General features: G+C 40.3%; 2 protein-coding genes across 5 annotated transcripts in view; one reads left to right on the top strand and one right to left on the bottom strand.

Moving 5' to 3' along the window:
• SEPTIN2 (septin 2) overlaps positions 1 to 9,790 on the bottom strand; it is a 41,280-nt gene extending 31,490 nt beyond the window's left edge. The window contains exons 1-4 of one of the 4 annotated variants that reach the window (XM_061636669.1): positions 9,581 to 9,790; positions 7,686 to 7,800; positions 3,742 to 3,769; positions 922 to 1,045 (exon numbers count right to left, since the gene is read on the bottom strand). In XM_061636669.1, the coding sequence (XP_061492653.1) occupies positions 922 to 1,045; positions 3,742 to 3,750 (133 nt within the window). In that variant the 5' untranslated portion in view covers positions 3,751 to 3,769; positions 7,686 to 7,800; positions 9,581 to 9,790. Of the gene's footprint in view, positions 1 to 921; positions 1,046 to 3,741; positions 3,770 to 7,685; positions 7,801 to 9,040; positions 9,551 to 9,580 lie in introns of those variants that run through there. The other 3 variants (XM_061636668.1, XM_061636670.1, XM_061636666.1) reach the window with 3 other exon arrangements.
• An 81-nt stretch (positions 9,791 to 9,871) lies between these two features.
• Positions 9,872 to 18,740, top strand: part of HDLBP (high density lipoprotein binding protein) — a 69,714-nt gene continuing 60,845 nt past the window's right edge. The window contains exon 1 of the mRNA XM_061636663.1: positions 9,872 to 9,954. The gene's annotated coding sequence lies outside the window, so the exon portion shown is untranslated. The remainder of the gene's footprint in view (positions 9,955 to 18,740) is intronic.

An 18,740-nucleotide genomic window follows, 5' to 3' on the forward strand; every position in this document is an offset into this window, starting at 1 on the left:
TATTAAAAGGAAAATCTTTATTATGGTATTATGCATTTGATAAGCATTTAACAGTTTCATCCAAGATCCCACATATTTGTTCTCTCATGTGTATTTAGAACACTGGATGGGTTATCCAGACTTTGCATTATCACTTTCCCATTTCCCTAATTAGACTGAAATGCCTGCTTTAATGCAAGTTTGGCAGCAAGATGATTACACAGTAATTTCAAAGAAGGTATATACATAATACAAACAACAGGTGTAAAGAAAATATTACCTCCTGCCTATTGTGCCATCACCAAATAGTAAATGATGGTACATTAAAAATAGTGGAACTGACGTCTGAGCATATATCTAAAATTGTGCTGTCAGAATAATGGCAGGTGCTCACAGTGAATATAGACAGAAAAGGAGTTGTATGGAGTAGCGGCACTTAAGCCATTTTGCAGCCCCTTTGAAATCTGGCCATAGCAGTGCACTCAGATGGAGATAAGGGCCAAAGCTTTAAGTTAAGGATTCCTGAAGTCCATGACCTTTTAGGGGACAGGGCCTACAAGTGCTACTACAGTTTCTGCCACTATAGATTTTGGGGCCCATACATTACAAGAATCTTATAATAAGCTTTCAAAATTATTTTTTTCAGTTTTTTAGCATATGAAGTTGCCTTATAATGAGACTGTTTATCCAGTACTGTACTCTTGACTGGCAGTGACTTCTGAAACAATCTTTCCCAACACTGAGATCCTTCAACAGGAGATTTCAGGAAAGCTGGCACAATATTCTACAAATGAGTGGCAACCGTTCCAACAGGTTCAGACATATGCCTGCTAGTTCTCGTGAATAATTGTGAATAATGAAGTTCAGATATAGTATCTATATAGCACCTTCAAGAACACAAGGAATTCTTAACTTCTATTTTTAAATAAAAACTGATCTTACCAACCACCATAAGGGTGAACTCAAAGCCTTTTTTCACAGACTTCCGATGAACCTGGTTTGGAAGGTTTGCAAATCCAACATAACCAGGAGTTTCTGGATTTGTAAATTTTTCAGCAGGTTGTTGCTGAAAAGAAACAGAAGATTGTATTTAAATTAAGATTATTAGTCTATATAATATTACATTTTTCTAACCAGAGATGGGAAAATTGCTCAAGGAATAGCCACCTACTCTGTTCTCTACACTGCCTTCAACTGCTCCTTCCTCTTGGCTCCACATGTGGAGTCTGGCCTTGAACAATCACTCCAGGCTTCATACACCATGGTTTAAGCCAGAAATGAGTAACGGACCTGAACACACACCCCCTTTTTAATGCACAATCATGGTTTGCATTAAGCCAGAATTTCCCAATCCTGACATAGCCAGGATTTTCAGGCCAAAAGAAGGGGAAAGTGCTTGGCCCTGACATTTGCTCCCAGGTTTATAGGAAGGAACATATGAAGTTGTCTTACACTGAATCAGACCACTGATTGTTCATGCTGACTGGCAGTGGCTCTTCAGGGTTTCAGGTAGAAGTCCCTCCCAGAAATGCCAGGAACCGTCTGCATACAAAGCAGATGCTCTACCACCAAGCTACGGCACTTCCTCAGTGGTTATATGATGAAGTTTAAAATGTAATCTGAACTGGCCTTCTTGGTCTCTTCAGCCTCTAAGGCTGCAATCCAATACACACCTACCTGGGAGTAAGTCCCATTGAACCTACTCAGGCATATTTCTAATGTCTGAGTAGACATTAGATTGCAGCTTAAACTGGTAGTTCTTATATTACTAATAACTGATTTAAAGCAGTTTAACTTTGTGTTGAACTGAAACATACATTTAGAATAGTTTCAGCTGAAGAATATAAAGAAACAATTATTTGTTTCTCAAAGAAGCAAATAATAACACTGAATATTCACTAGGTATTTTTCTCACTAAGGGAGGATATTCTTTTGACATGTATTGCATTGAAAAGTAACATGTCCACATTGCTTTATAATGATATGGGATTTGACTAGATTTTTTTAAACTATTCTCCAAAAGCTATAAACAATATTGAAGAGTAACTAGAAGAGGACGGGACATAAATATTTAACTGTTCTTATGATTCAAGTTTCACAGTATGGAATCCATGCAAAAGTGGTTTCAATATCAATAGAGCACAGGGAATGGAAAATTCTCTCCATAGCTCACCAAGTGCTTGCTAAGTTACACAATTCTGCCTACCAAGTGGTGGTGGTGAAGAACTACTTTACCACTTTCATTGCAACCTTGATGGAGCCATCTAGCAGTCCAGTATCGTCCTGGACTGGCTCTGTGGGATGGATACTAGGGGCACTCTTTACAGTGTTTCTACTACTACCTGCAGGGTTGCGCCCAGAGAACAGTGGTGTGGGATTGTGTTTCAGACCCATAGCCTATAGTGTGCCCCAGGGCATGATCTTATCGGCAATGCTGTTCAGCATCTATATTAAGTCGTTGGGAGCAGTCATTAGGAGTCTTGAGGCAAAGCGTCATTAGTGCACTGATGACATGCAGCTCTATTTCTCCATAACATCTGAGTCAGGAGAGACTGAGCATGATCTGGCTAGAGTGGTAAACTCAATGAAGGCCAATAAATCAAGCCTGAACTTTGGGAAGATAGAGGCACTGTGTGGGTGGGTGTTTCCTCTATCCAGAAAATTGGTCTGTAGCTTGTTTCCTCTAAAAGGTTTGTAGTTTGGGGGTGAACCTTGATCCATCTCTGTCACTTGAGGTTCAGGTAGCCTCAGTAGCTAGGAATTTCTTTTACCAGGCATTAGTTTACCAACTATGGCTGTTGTTGGACAAGGATGGCCTGGCCATGGTGATTCATGCAATGGTAACCTCAAGACTCAATTATTGCAGATTTCAGGTTACTTAGCCTGATGATGTGGACAGGACCACATGGACTTTGTAAGCTTCAACAGGTGCAAAATAGTCTGCAGACAGACTATTGGTAGAGACAGACTACCACCAGCACATAACTCCAATGCTTAAAAGCTTGCACCAGCTGCCCATATGTTACCATGCCAAGTTCAAGGTTTAGGTATTAGTTTACAATGTCCTTAACAACTCGAGTCTATGATTCCTTAAATCTCACCTCAATCACCAAGTTCTCCAGGGGCTCAGATGCACAGCTCGTATTCACCAGAAGCCATGAATTCAGTACTGTAGGTCCAACTCCTTTGAACTTGGAGATCAGACAGGCCCCCTCTGCATTTAACTTGCTTGACGAAGACTTTTCTATTCCAGCAGGCATTTTAACTAAGTTGTGTTAGGCCTACTTTATGTTTTTACCTGTGACTTTTATCATGTTAAACACCATATTATTTGACTAATGCATTGCTTTACTGATTGTTCTGTAAACCGTTTTGAGACCATTTATGGTGAAAAGTGGTATATAAACATTTGAAACAACAACAATAATAAAATAAAAATATGTACTGAGCAACATGATAAAAACCAGAGCGGGGAGAATGCGCCAAATTTTTATTTGAACACAAGTTACAGGACAAAATGCCCATTTAATTTTTGTAGGATGTGTATAAGATCATAGAGGTGGAAGTGGTTTTAAAAAACTATCAGATCAATCCACTAATATTGATTAGGCTCAATCATTGCTCTGCTCTCTATAAGAAATCACTAACTATATGATTAAATTACTTCATAAGTTAAAAACAGTATCAAATATCCTTTAACTATTTGTTGCCTGCAAAGAAAAGAACAATCATAACAATAGTTATGAGAAAAGCACATCTTACCTTGGACATGTTTGTGGAGGTTCAGAATCTGTAAAAAAAAAATCAAACTTTTTTTATCTGACGTATTTAAAAATAGGCATTTGAGAGATTATACAAAATTTGAAAACATCATGAAGGCAGAAAATTGTTTAGAATTGATAGAATCTTATTAAATTTTGAGTGTGAAAAAGAGCAAGTAAAAGACAATATAATAAAATGGTCACAAGACCGAAGAGACCTCTACCATGTGGTGGGCACGCCTCCATTCTAAAACAGTCCTGGAGGAAAATAAAGACCTTCATAGAGAAAATGAGAGGCTATACAGTAGGGCCCCGCTTTATGGCGCTTCGCTTTACAGTGATTCACTAATACAGTGGTCTCAATTAGACGCAATTAGACTAAAGCCCCACTCATACGGTGCTTGCTCCACTTTTACAGCGGTTTTTGGGTACTGCGCACCATTCTATTCAATGACTTCCGCTTTACAGCGGTTTTTGCTTTACAGCAGGGGTCCGGAAAGTAACCTGCCGTATGAGTGGGGCCCTACCATACTATTAGGCAAGATCCTCCTCTCTCTCTTTTAACCTCCACAAAAGATCTATATGAAAAGAACATCAAGAATTGACTATCTACATGACAGTAGCCACTAGGACAAAATCTAATATATGCTGTAAATTGCCTAAAATACCAAATATATATAAATAGATAAATCACAAGATTTTGCAGCAATAGTGAAACTGACATCTTTTATAATATAAAAGAACCATCAAATGGGATGAGTTCGGGAATAAGTGGGCATCTTTTTGAAAAAACTTAATCCACACTTGTGTTTATGCGGAATAATTTAGGGAACATATTATGAAGTTGAGGCTTAAGTAAAAGTGTTAGTTATATCCTATATATATTCTGTGTAAAACGGGTGGGGAATCTTTTGGTTCCGGGAGCCAGATCTTATGTGCACCCAACCCGAAGGCCAACTTAACAGGTGGGTGGATTAATACACTTGTCAATCACATGTCACGTGACTGACAGATGTCAAAATAGTAGTAGTAATGGGGGACTTCAATTATCCTGGTATCTATGGGAGACAAATTCTCCCAAACACGGCTCCTCCAAGAAATTTCTGACATGTGTTGGAGAGAACTTTCTCCTACAGAAAGTGCAGGAAACCACCAGAGGATCAGCTATCCTGGACTTGATTCTAACCAATAGAGATGATTTGGTGGGTGAAGTGGCAGTTACGGGAACCCTGGGGGAAAGTGACCATACCATACTTGAATTCTTGATTTTAACAGAAGCAAGCAAAAGCTGAGAGTAGGCATATGCGCATCCTGGACTTCAGGAAAACTGATTTTAATAAACTCAGAACAATTGTAAGTACAGTTCCATGGCAAAAAACCCTAATGAGAAAAGGAGTCCAAGATGGGTGAGAATTTCTAAAAGGTAAAGGTGTCCCCGCACTTAGAGTGCGAGTCATTTCTGACTCTGAGGGTGACGTCTTGCGACGTTTACTAGGCAGACCATATATATGGGGTGGGATTGCCAGTTCCTTCCCTGGTCTTTCTTTACCCCCCAGCATATGCCGGGTACTCATTTTACCGACCACAGATGGATGGAAGGCTGAGTGGACCTCGACCTCTTTTACTGGAGATTTGACTTCCTCCTTCCGTTGGAATTGAACTCTGGCCGTGAGCAGAGCTTCAGCTAAGTTACCACCGCTTACCACTCTGTGCCACGGAGGGAAATTCTAAAAGCTTAGTGGCAAGCAATTCCCACAAGGAGAAAAGGGGGGAAACAGCAGAAGAAGCCAATGTGGTTTCACAAAAAGCTTAGAGATGACCTGAACACAAAAAAAGACACATACAGGAAGTGGAAAGGCCAGCCCACAAAGGAATAGTACAGGCAGTATCACGGAATTGCGGGGATGGCGTCAGGGAGGCTAAAGCTGAGGATGAGCTGAGGTTAAGAGATACTAAAAGCAACAAAAAAGCTTTCTTCAGGTACGTCCATAGAAAAAGATAGAGAAAAGAAATGGTGGCACAGCTACTCAATGAGGATGGCAAAATGGTAACAGATGACAAAGAAAAGGCAGAAGTGCTCAATTCCTACTTTGGCTCAGTCTTCTCCCAAAAAAGAGTCTATGACCCTCCTGGGAAACATGAAGTAGAAGGGGCAGGATTGGAGCTTGAGATTGATAGACAAATGGTCAAGGAACACCTAATCACTTTGAACGAGTTCAAATTGGCAGGGCCCGATAAACTGCATCTGAGAGTATTGAAGGAACTGGCAGAAGAACTCTCAGAACTGCTGTCTATTGTCTTTGCGAAATCATAGAGGACTGGTGAAGTGCCGGATGACTGGAGGAGAGCTAATGTTGTCCCTATCTTCAAAATGGGCAAAAAGGAGGAACTGGGGAACTACAGACCAGTCAGCCTAACATCAATCCCTGGAAAAATTCTGCAGATTATAAAACAGTCAGTCTGTAAGCACCTTGAAAACAATGCAGTGATTACTAGGAGCCAACATGGATTTATGAAGAACAAATCCTGTCAAACTAATCTTATCTCGTTTTTTGATTGGGTAACCTCCCTTGTAGACTGTGGGAATACTGTGGACATAATATACCTTGACTTCAGCAAAGCTTTTGACAAAGTGCCCCATGATATTCTGATTAGCAAACTAGCTTAATGTGGGCTGGATTGAACAACTGGCTCCAGAATCATACTCAAAGCATGCTTATCAATGGTTCCTTCTCAAACTGGGCGGAAGTAATGAGTGAGGTACCACAGGGCTCGGTCCTGGGCCCAGTGCTCTTCAACATTTTTGTTAACAACTTTGATGAGGAGGTACAGAGCATGCTTATCAAATCTGCAGATGATACAAAATTGGGGGGCATAGCTAATACTATGGAAGACTAAAACAAAATTCAAAGGGACCTTGATAGGAGGGAGCACTGGGCTGAAAACAACAGAATGAAATTCAACAGGGATAAATGCAAAGTTCTACACTTAGGGAAAAAAAACCAAATGCAGTTATAGGATGGGGGATACTTGGCTCAACAATACGACATGTGAGAAGGATCTTGGAATTGTTATTGATCACAAGCTGAATAAGAGCCAACAATGTGATGTGGCTGCAAAAAAGGGCAAATGCTGTATTAGGCTGCATTAACAGAAGTATAGTTTCCAAATCGCGTGAAGTATTAGTTCCCCTCTATTCAGCACTGGTTAGGCCTCATCTTGAGTAATGAGTCCAGTTCTGGTCTCCACACTTCAAGAAGGATGCAGACAAACTGGAACAGGTTCAGAGGAGGGCAACAAAGATGATCAGGGGACTGGAAACAATGCCCTATGAGGAGAGACTGAAAGAACTGGGCATGTTTAGCCTGGAAAACACTGAGGGGAGATATGATAGCACTCTTCAAGTACATGAAAGGTTGTCACACAGAGAAGGGCCAGGATCTCTTCTTGATCGTCCCAGAGTGCAGGACACGGAATAATGGGCTCAAGTAGCAGGAAGCCAGATTTTAACTGAACATCAGAAAAAACATCCCAACGGTTAGAGCCATACAACAATGGAACCAGTTCCCTAGAGCGGTAGTGGGCTCTCCAACACTGGAGGCATTCAAGAGGCAGCTGGACAGCCATCTGTCGGGAATGCTTTGATTTGGATTCCTGCATTAAGCAGGGGGTTGGACTTGATGGCCTTAAAGGCCCCTTCCAATTCTACTATTCTATGATTCTATGAAAATCCTTTGCACTTGCAAAGCCTGCCCCACATCCCTCCTTTCAAGCTGTGCAATCAGGACTTGAAAGAAAGGGGCAGGGAGGGGGACTTGGAAAGCCCACCCACACTGATCCCTCCTAAAATTATCAGTTTGGTGGGCTTTCCAAAGCAAGTAGACCCAGTTTTTTCTTCATTGCTGCACGACAGAGCAGTCTCTCCCAGAACCAATGCCTACTTACCTCTGAATACCCTCCCACCCATTAGCTGTTCAGCAGGGAACAGGTGAGTTGGAAACGTTTTAAGGCTGTACGCTTGCAGCTCCTTCCTCTGCAGGAAGATGTGCTGCAAGAAGATCTAGGAAGAGTGGAAAATGTCTTAGCAGACAGGCAAACTTGTGTCCCTTGCAAACATGTAAAACAGCATCCAATCATTATGCAATTGCTTGCATGCAATATTTGAGATGCAACTGCATTTTGAAATTTGAGGGACTGAAGAGCTGTGAGGCAGGGCTTGTAGTTCAGCTGTGCACAGGCATTATTTCATTCTTCCCCAGGATTACTACTTTGGAGAGCCAAGACAGGTAAAGGGTATTCCTTTTTTCTTTCTTTGTAAAAAAAAGTCTACAGAGAAGATAGAAGGTGAAACTTGAATGGAGTTACAAAAAATTAATAAAATTATTATTTTCATAGGAAATTTTTATTATTTATGTATTTATTATTTTATTTATTTAGCCTTGTGTGTTTTGTGCATGAGAGCTTTTATTTGGGGCTGGACTTGTCCACTACTAGTATGTGGCCCATGAGAACGTCCCATTAAGGGTTCATCACCCCTGCCTTAGGTGAAGTACTATACACTTATTGTAGAGTGTTATACAAGCAGTGCTGTTATTGCTGAGGGAGAACTTTTGCTTCTTCAGGAGCTCAACTTTGCAGTTTAGGAGAAAATGAAATTTCATTTTCCAAACTAATGCAGTAGTTGGAGCAATGTCATCAAAGCAAATTATGGAATGATCTCCCTGACGAGATGCGCTTGGCACCAACACTGCGCCAGGTCAAGACTTTCCTCTTCTCCCAGGCATTTTAGCATGTGTTTTTAAATTTGTATATTTGATTTAATGTTTTTAATTACTGTAAACCACTCAGAGAGCTTCGGCTATGGGGTGGTATATAAATGTAATAAATAAATCAATATAAATAAAGCCCTCTTCCACAAGTGAACATTGCATATGCTCTGCGCTCTGGCTCTGGCTCTCTCCCCCCAAAGGTGCAACATGTCACTCCTCTTTCAGCACACACATTCCCAGCCTCCAACCGGAAATCTGTCACTATACAGAGCGAGTACTGTACAGCTGTTTCGTTCTTCTCAGTAATGGTGTTTTCAAGTTCTCCGCTGGCGAGTGTAATAAGGCCTCCATCTCTCTTTCCCGAGAGAGCGGGGGCACACCCACCAATGTTATAAACATTTACGGAACCCCACTTCAGACCTTCCGAGGCCAGATTACACAGGAGGGGATCCTCATCTGCAGATTCACGTGTCGCAGAAACATTTCCTTTTAAGCAATGTTCCCTCCTCAACCCCCATTTTTAAGACTCACGAGACTCCACATTTGTATCTTCGTCGCTGAGGAAGATGTTCCACGGGACCCTCCGTTCCCAATTTATTAGCTATTTCCACCCTCCCTCAGCTTTCTGCGCCTGACTTTTTTTTTGGGGGGGGGGGTCCGCTTCCCGATACGTTCGCAGTCAGTAACTTGCAAGCAGTCTCGGCTTTGGTGGCTGAAACAGCTTCGGGTATCACCCCTTTGCCCCGCTCCTGCCAGAGCTAACATCAGCTCACTCTTTCACCCTCAATCTGCTGTCCTGTATTTCGTGTCCAAACTAAGGTCAACATCCCTACCCCGGCTCTGGCGAACAAGTGGCGTAAGTGGCTGGGCGAGTGGAGAGAAGTCAGCGGAGGAGCTAAGCAAGAACTAGGGATGGCGAGGGGCGGGGCCCCTCCTGCCTCAAACGAGGTTTTCCTACAGAAAAATGGGCAGCGGCTGCAAGCGGGCCACATACGCCTAGGAAAAAAACGTAACCACCATCACCCGTGGATTGCCCTGCCCCAAAGGAACACCTCACGGGCAACGCCTCACCTGATAGCCGCCGCCGCCGCAATCTACGAACCCGCCCAACCGCTTCACAGAGTTGCGCGGCGCATGCGCGTTGGCGCTTCTCATCACTAGTATCCGTCCGCTGCTTGAGGCAAAGACACCCTCCCAGCGAAAAGCCCTCTGGCTCTTCTCACGCGACAAAAGTATCAAGGGTGTTAGTAACAAAGGCGCGTGCGCAACTCAACCAAGTCTTACTCAGCCCCCCCACCTACGGTTGCTATAGTGATACTAGAGGTCAATGATGGGGGAGGAGTTTCCCCCTTATCTCGGGGGGTCGCGCATAACCCTTTTCCTTTTCCAAGATGGCGGCAGGGCTTTCGTATTTGGCATAGCTGTATTGTGCGAACCCATGCGAGGTAAGATCGTATACCTCTCGCCGTCTGGCCAGAACATAAGGAGTGCATCAGAAGGTTATACATGAAATAATTTGTTATTTTGACCCGATATTTTACGAAAGCTTTGTGACTATTGCGAGTCCACATTAATGGAACAGGGCCGCAAGCGCGGGAACGCTAAGTAATCCTTATTAGTAACTCTATGGTGTCTTCAATTTCAATTGGCTTCCGATGAGCACGTGACATCCTTTGTGGGATTTTCGCCTGATATCATAGAGAGTGCGGGAGTGAGAGGCAGGGAGATGTACTAGAAGATATCAGTCGTGAGCGTAACTTTGTAGTGCCTCGTATTAGGTTCCTTATATTGCATCTTGTCCTCGTGTCCAGCAACTCATTGCAAGCTGTGAAAATTGCATATCATTTCGAACCTGCCTTTTTCAGTCCCATAGAAGCCAAATCATCTGTGTGATATGTCGCGCTATATTTTGGGTGGCTAGATACAAAAGAAGAGAGGGCTAGGGTACCTTTTATGGCTATCTAAAAGAAAGAGCTACAGCTTTTCTCGTCCCTGTATGCCAGCCACCTAGCAAAAGTATATAGTATACTACTGTTTATTTTATTTAAAGGCGGATAAGAGAAAAATCAACTCATTTGAAATGTGGTGCTGGAGGAGAGCTTTGCGGATACCATGGACTGCGAAAAAGGCAAATAATTGGGTGTTAGAACAAATTTAACCAGAACTGGCACTAGAAGCTAAAATGATGAAACTAAGGTTATCATACTTTGGACTCATCATGAGAAGACATGATTCACTAGAAAAGACAATAATGCTGGGGAAAACAGCAGGGAGTAGAAAAAGAGGAAGGCCAAACAAGAGATGGATTGATTCCATAAAGGAAGCCACAGACCTGAACTTACAAGATCTGAACAGGGTGGTTTATGACAGATGCTCTTGGAGGTCGCTGATTCATAGGGTCACCATAAGTCGTAATCGACTTGAAGGAACATAACAACAACAACATTATTTTATTTATTATTTTATTTATTTATTCCATTTGTATACCGCCCCATAGCCGAAGCTCTCTGGGCGGTTTACAGTAACTAAAAACATTAAAAACAAATATACAAGTTTAAAACACATCTTTTAAAAACAATTTAAAACACACTTTAAAAAATTTAAAACAATTTAAAAAACCATGCTATTTATTTATTTATTATTTGATTTATATCCTGCCCTTCCTCCCAGCAGGAGCCCAGGGCGGCAAACAAAAGTGCTAAACGTAACAAAACTGTTAAGGTATGGAAGCCCTGTTGTACTTTGTATATAGTCACCCTATTGTGTTCATGGAATACAGTCCTGAAACCCATACAACGAAGATTTTGGTGCCTTTTTGTACTATTTTCTGTCAGACTGACCGATCTTTGGCTTTGAAGAGCCCTTCACTTTGGTTTTATGCTGTGTTGAAATTACAAAGATGAGTTGTTCTTGTTATGTGCCTCCAAGTCGACTACGACTAATACTAACATCTGGGATAAGTTAGAAGAAACTCTCACTCAATTTGAGACACAATTTCCGAACGATAGATTTCTATTAAGTGGAGATTTTAACGCCAGAATAGGCCATCTCTGGTCAGATAATACTGAATCTTCTAATTGGGAACCTTTACATCAGGATGGTAAGCAGTACAGGATTTTGCAAGACAAAAAGACAAACAAAAGGGGCCCTCTTTTGTTGGAATTAGCCCTAGTGCATTCACTCGAAATTTTAAACGGGACCATATTGGACTCCTCTCAGGGCTCCTTTACATATTGGTCATCCTCTGGATTAAGTTTAATTGATTATATACTAGTTTCCCAAGCACTACTTTCGGATATTATTGATTTTCAGGTTAAACCCAGGATAGAGAGCGATCATTTCCCTCTCCAATTAAGATTTAAACTCTCCAAGAATAACACTCTTAATACCTCACCATTGAGACAAGCAGGGATAGAGAGAAAAGTCCATTGGTCAGGGAAGTTGAGAGATTCCCTGGCTATCCAGCTGGGGAGTAATACATGTCAATCACTTCGTCAAGGTATTTTAGATGATAACCTGGACCCTATTCTGGCCTTCGAAACAATTCTTTCCCTGCTCAGACCATGCCTGACCCAAAAGAACTACGGCAGTTCTAGGATACACCCTCCACATCCACATCTTGGCAAAAAGAAAGATTAAGTCCTTCCTTTGTTCGATCCTTAAGCATCCATCTGAACAATCTCACAGCCTTCTGAAACTAATGAAGGCTTCCTATAGAAATCTTTTAAGACAAAAAAAAGCTGATTTTGCAGAACTCCGTTGGCAGCGGCTAGCCAGTGCGGTTTCGGAAAGACAAGAGCGCCAATTTTGGAATATAGTTAACTCTGGGATGAATTTGTTTAAATCTCTAAACGTGAAACGAATCTCGTCCGCAACTTGGTATACCCATTTTCATAGGCTCTATTCCTCAGTAATAGTCTCACAAGGTAATTTACCGGACTATGATATCTTAAATGTGCCAGTTTGGCCTCCAGTCACTGTTGATGAAGTGAGATCACTCATTCAATCCCTGAAAAATGATAAATCTCCGGGCGAAGATTTTCTTCCCCCTGAAATTTTTAAGCAATTCCCAGATTGGTGGGCCCCCCTTTTGGCCCGCCTATTTTCCAGAATTAATGACTCAGGTATTGTACCTGAAGGGTGGAAACGTAACATCATCGTCCCAGTATACAAAAAAAGTGACCCCTCCGACCCCTCTAACTACCGCCCAATAAGCTTACTAAATATAGCTTCTAAACTTTATAGCAAATATTTCCTCCAAAAGTTAGAACAATGGGTAGATACATATCAGCTTATCCACCCTGAACAGGTAGGTTTTAGAAAAGGCTGCTCTCCGATTGACCACTGCCTAACTCTTTCTTTTTTGGTAAAACAAAATATGATCGGCCCTACAAGACACCTGTATGTCGCATTTGTTGATCTGGCCGCAGCCTTTGACTCAGTGGATAGGAATGCTCTCTGGTCTAAATTATACAATCTGAATATAGACCGCCGTTTGTTACATCTTATGAGGGCTTTATACACTAATACAAATGCCCTGGTAAGAGTAAGCCAAAATGGGGAATTAACAAATCCGATAGCGGTAGAGAGGGGTGTCAAACAAGGCTGCCTTTTAGCTCCCTTGCTTTTCAAATTGTTTCTAAACAACATCATCTCTGACCTATCTGGTCCTCAATACTTTCCACCTTCTATAGGACATAAGAAGGTGTCTATCCTCTGTTATGCTGACGATATGGCCCTTCTTTCATTGGTGCCCATTGGTCTAAAAAGGTTGCTGAGGAGACTTCAGGTCCTCTGCATAAATGAAGGGTTAAAGATAAATTATGGGAAAACGAAAGTCTTAGTCTTCGGGAAAAGGTATGAAGGGCATCGATGGTCACTAGCTGGCCACCAGTTGGAACAATGCTGTGAGTATAAATACTTGGGAATATGTTTCTCAGACACTCTTTCTTGGAAAAAGCACTTGCAAATTACAAAATTAACAGCGGCAAAAACAGTGGGAGCAATCCTGAAGTTTTACCGTACGGCTGGTGGCAATTTGATTTCACCAGCTTTAAAAAATTTTCAAACTAAAGTAATACTTCAGGTCCTGTACGGTGCTTCTGTCTGGGGCTGGGATAAGGAAATTTCTTCGTCCTTAGAGATAATACAAAATAATTTTCTTTTCTTTTTTTTACAATAATTTTTATTCAAATTTTCATAAGACATAGAAAACAAAATCATAAAACATTCAAAGACAAAAAACAAAACAAAACAAAAATGATTAAACAAAAAAATAAAATGTTGACTTCCCATTTGTCGCAGATCAAATCAGTTATAGGTCTACAATATATAACAATCCTGTCTCTTAAATCATATTATAAAATCACTTTCCTCCAGTAGTTATCTTAATTAATCATCAAATCTCATAAACATTACTTTATTCTTTCCACAAAAAGTCAAAGAGAGGTTTCAATTCTTTAAGAAATATATCTATCAATTTTTCTCCAAATAAACATGTCAATTAATCCATCTCGTTAATAATTATAATAATCTTATTGTCATAACCATAGTCCAAATAAACATTTCGATTAATCCATCTCATCAGAATCTGTTAGGTCCAATAATTTCAATAGCCATTATTCCATTATCCCTATTAGTTCCATCTTCCATCTTCAATAGTCCTGTTAAGTCCAGTAATTTCAGTGTCCAATCTTCCATTATCAGTATTCCATAATAATCTTGCTGTTGTAACCATAGTCATATAATAAGAGTCTGATGGGAATTTCCTCTATCCCAAATATTTTCTTGCCATCCATTCTGAATAAGTTGCTGAAAAATACAAAATAATTTTCTTAGAAGTCTATTGTCCCTTCCCCCAGGAACCTCAGCAGCTATGGTACGAGCCGAAACTGGCCTCCCCCCCACTGAGTGCGCATATCCACCTGACTCTTTTGAAGTTCAGGAGATCAGTCAATACACTCCAGGGCAAGGAAATATTAAAACTCTGCCTTGAACATCCATTTGCTTCTAATCTATGGGATAGTAAATTAAACGAAATATTGCATAGTTACCATCTTACTACACAGGATTATATCTCCCTATCAACAAACAAAAAACTACGTGAAGCCATTTTTCAACACTGCAAATATCTAGACAATTTAACTTTAAATAATTCTAGAGTAGCCCCATGGTATGGGAGGTTTAAAACTGACCATCACTGCGCCCCATACCTTACGCAGGCTTTTCCAATTAACTTCAGACATGCATTTACAGCAATACGCTTTCTATCTTTGCCTAACGCTGATAGAGAGGGACGGATTGCTGGCATCCCGAAGGATCTAAGAAAATGCATCTGTGGAGCCCAAACAGAGGATCTTCCTCATATATTACTACATTGCCCAATATACCAGACCCCGAGAACTAGATTTTTTTAAAAGTGGTTTGATGATCACGGGTTGTTTACGGAAGATGACAAAATACTCTTCCTAATGTCTGATTTAAATCCAGAGGTGACCCACAAGGTATCTTTGTTTGTGATAGAATCTAGGAAATTACGAGTTAATTATGTTCTAGAGTGCTAAATGAAATAGGTGTTTTATAACTGATATTATGTTTTAAACTGTATAGTAACTATAGTAAAAATTGCTGTACCCTTTTAACATTGTGTTGGCCTACGGCCCTGCAATTTATAATAAACTTGAACTTGACTTATGGCGACCCTATGAATCAGCGACTTCCAAGAGCATCTGTCATGAACCACCCTGTTTCAGATCTTGTAAGTTCAGGTCTGTGGCTTCCTGTATGGAATCAATCCATCTCTTCTTTGGTCTTCTTCTTTTTCTACTCCCTTCTGTTTTTCCCAGCATTATTATCTTTTCCAATGAATCGTGTCTTCTCATGATGTGTCCAAAGTATGATAACCTCAGTTTCATCATTTTAACTTCTAGTGACAGTTCTGGTTTAATTTGTTCTAACACCCAATTATTTGTCTTTTTCGCAGTCCATGGTATCCGCAAAGCTCTCCTCCAACACCACAATTCAAATGAGTTGATTAGCTGATATTGGCACAGGCCGATTGGAAGCAGTGTTACAGATTCCCAGCTTGCCACGTTACATGTTTTATCTTGCCTGTTTATAGCAAATATTTATTGAAGATTGTTACTAAAACATATGTATTTGAAAATGCTCCGTTGAATTCGATAGGACTTCTGAATAGACATGCATCATTCATTCAATGGTGATCACTCGTGGCCAAGTAAGATTGTCTTCAAAGATAAGGTCTTTAATGGTGGGTCCATAAGTGACGGCAGAGGCCAGTCCTAGATCCACACAGCCTCCCACAATGAGGACATAGGTTTCCAGATGGAAGACAGTCGCGATGAGGATTTGCTTGACTTGCCTTCTGCTTAGCTTGTTTGTCCCTTTCGCCCTGTATTCGTGCTTCTTCAAAGTCCATAGCACCTTTGATAATAGCCGACCTCCAGTTGGGACACTCCTGGGCCAAAGCTTCCCAGGTCTCAATGCTCATGTTACAGTTTTGTACATTAGCTTTAAGAACATCTTTAAACCTCTTTTGCTGTCCACCAATATTCCATTGTCCATTCCGACATGCATAGGATTGCACTATAAACAAGACAATATTATCAGTCTTAGCAGAACATGGATTGTAGATTATGAATTGGTGGCTTGCAGAAACAAAGGAGTAGAAGTAGGTCGTTTTCATAACAAAAGAGGTATTAATAATAGAAACTATCAAGGTTCTGCAATTAGACAGGAGTTGTTTAGCTTACTCATAAATGATTAGGAAATAGTGTAGACTGCAAGATAGCAGTTTACTGACTTATTAGTCAAGATGATGTGATCATAAGCAAAATATGAAGAACTCAAAATGGAACTCTCCAATGAGGTTACTGACCAACAGAAAGGCAGGTTAAATTCGACATAGGGATTTAAAAATAGTTTATTATATCCTAATGAGATTGGCTGTAACTACCACGGAAGAAATTTGGGGGGCATAGCAGAAAGACCTGTGAAAAGAAAAGTTCTATATGTGACAGAGAAAAAGGCAAATCCTATTATTAATTATTAATTAATTAATTAATCCTTTGCATATTTACTTGAAAGTGGTTCTTGTTTAGTGTGACCCCAATCCTATGCATGCTTACTCAAAAGTAAGATCTTCTGGGTTCAACAATGCTTTCGTCTGAATAAATGTATTTTGGATTGCATTCCTAATCCCAGGTAAACATACAGCGCTAAAGATTACGCTGCAGTCATATTGTCTATTTGTATCCTTCCTCAGCCTAAATGAAGCCTAAATGTGTAACTGCATTTACATACATACATGTCACTCTTGTAACTTGTTCCCATTCTCCCTGTCCCTTTGCTGTATCCCCAGCATCGGTATGTAGATTGTAAATTCTTTTTTGGACCTGGTCTTCACATGATGAGAATATAAACTATGCCAGTTCCTCCTCCTTTACTATCTGGCTGGTACATGGGATGGATGTGTGGGGAGGGGAGCACATGTTACCTTGCAATTTGCTGTTTTTCCAATCGGCTGCCATGCTTCCCTCTGACATACTAATAAAATCCAATGTGTTATGAGCTAGAATAAGCTCTTCATCACAAGGATTTTATAAAATCCAGTATATGAGCGATAAGCTCTCCATCACAAGGATTTGGTTCAAAAGAAGCGCCTTATAAACAGGGTTTTATAGCTCCTGCAAATAGTTCTCTGTACTTTCTCTAGACTAACATTTCCCTTGATGAAGAGCTCAATTGACCTCAAGATATGTTTGATCTCATTGATCTTTCATTGATAGGGTATTACCTTCTTACTGTGCTGTAGTCTAATGCACATTAATTGGGAATTTGTTCTGCTGAGGTTGGTGGAGTTCCTGAGTAAACGTGCAAGGAACTGGGCTGTTTACATATAAACCAATGCATTCAACATGCAACTGATGCCTATTTGACAATATTTTATATTTATATATAAAAAAACCCTTTATCTAGTATGGTCTACCTCATAGAGAACTATGGCTTCCTGAATAATTCAGTATTCTTCTTAATCAGATAGCATGAGTTCAGCTATCTTGTTTCTTACAACGTTTTGCAGAAAACGGAGAGAGAACCGATTTTTTTCTTAAATACTGGTTTTGTCACTTGTAGTTCTCTCCTACTCCTAGGCAATGCATATAGCTTAAGCATATATCAGTAAACATACACTTCAGTTGAAGGAAACACTCTAATATTAAAATTGCTTACAATCATCCCATATGGGCCATTATTTATCTCAGTTTAATAAGCCAATATGTTTTTTAATGTTAATATGTTTTTTAAACTTTTTTTTCTAAACAATATGTTTTAACCCTTTTTATTTAAGATGTATTTAAAGCTTTTTTAAAGAATGTTTTAAAAGTTGTTTTGTTTTAATGTATTTTAAGGTCAGTTTTTATGATGTTTTAAAGTGTTTTTACTGCTTTTGTTTGCTGCCTTGGGCTCCTGCTGGGAGGAAAGGTGAGATATAAATAAAACAAATAAATAAGCCAAGATATGAACAAGGTTTTTCTTTGTGCACACACAGCTCCTTCACACACAAGCTTGAGCAATCTTGAAGCTTGAGGAAGTCTCTCTAATTAACCATGGTTTCCCATTTTAACTGAATTAGGAAACGATGGTTACTGGATTCTGAACAAGTCAGGTTAGTAACCCAGGGTTTGAAGCTGGTTTACTAGCCTGGCTTATTCTGAACCTGGGAACCATAATTGCCTGACTTGCTTGAAATGAGAAACCATAGAGTAGTTAATCAGAGATTTCCTGATTTGATTGTTCAAGCCATAAAGGGAGGAGTGAAGGATGTTTCGTATGGACCAAAGGCAAGATACACCCTTTAGTCAGTTTAATGACTGAAGCAATTTTTAACTTCCCCATTTGGAAAACTTCCTTGCCCTTGATATACTTCTTGGCGTAGGTTTGGTCTTCATGGCCTGGGTGAAACATACCTTTACTTGGAGATCTCATCACTGCAGGAGTCTTTAGCCATGTAGGACCAAAATATTTAACTTCCAGCTACTTGTGAATATTCTGAGTGAAAGTTGTACATATATGGAAGCTTTCACACCACTTGCACAGCCCAGATGGAGCAGTTAAATTCTACTGAGCACAAGCAAGTCAGTGGGTCCAAATTACAGATAAATTGGATAGGATTGCAAGTTTATGGTGAAAGAACCATCAAACTTGGTAGAGG

Source organism: Rhineura floridana, chromosome 7, assembly GCF_030035675.1.
Source record: "Rhineura floridana isolate rRhiFlo1 chromosome 7, rRhiFlo1.hap2, whole genome shotgun sequence".
In the NCBI taxonomy this organism is placed as follows: Eukaryota; Metazoa; Chordata; class Lepidosauria; order Squamata; family Rhineuridae; genus Rhineura; species Rhineura floridana.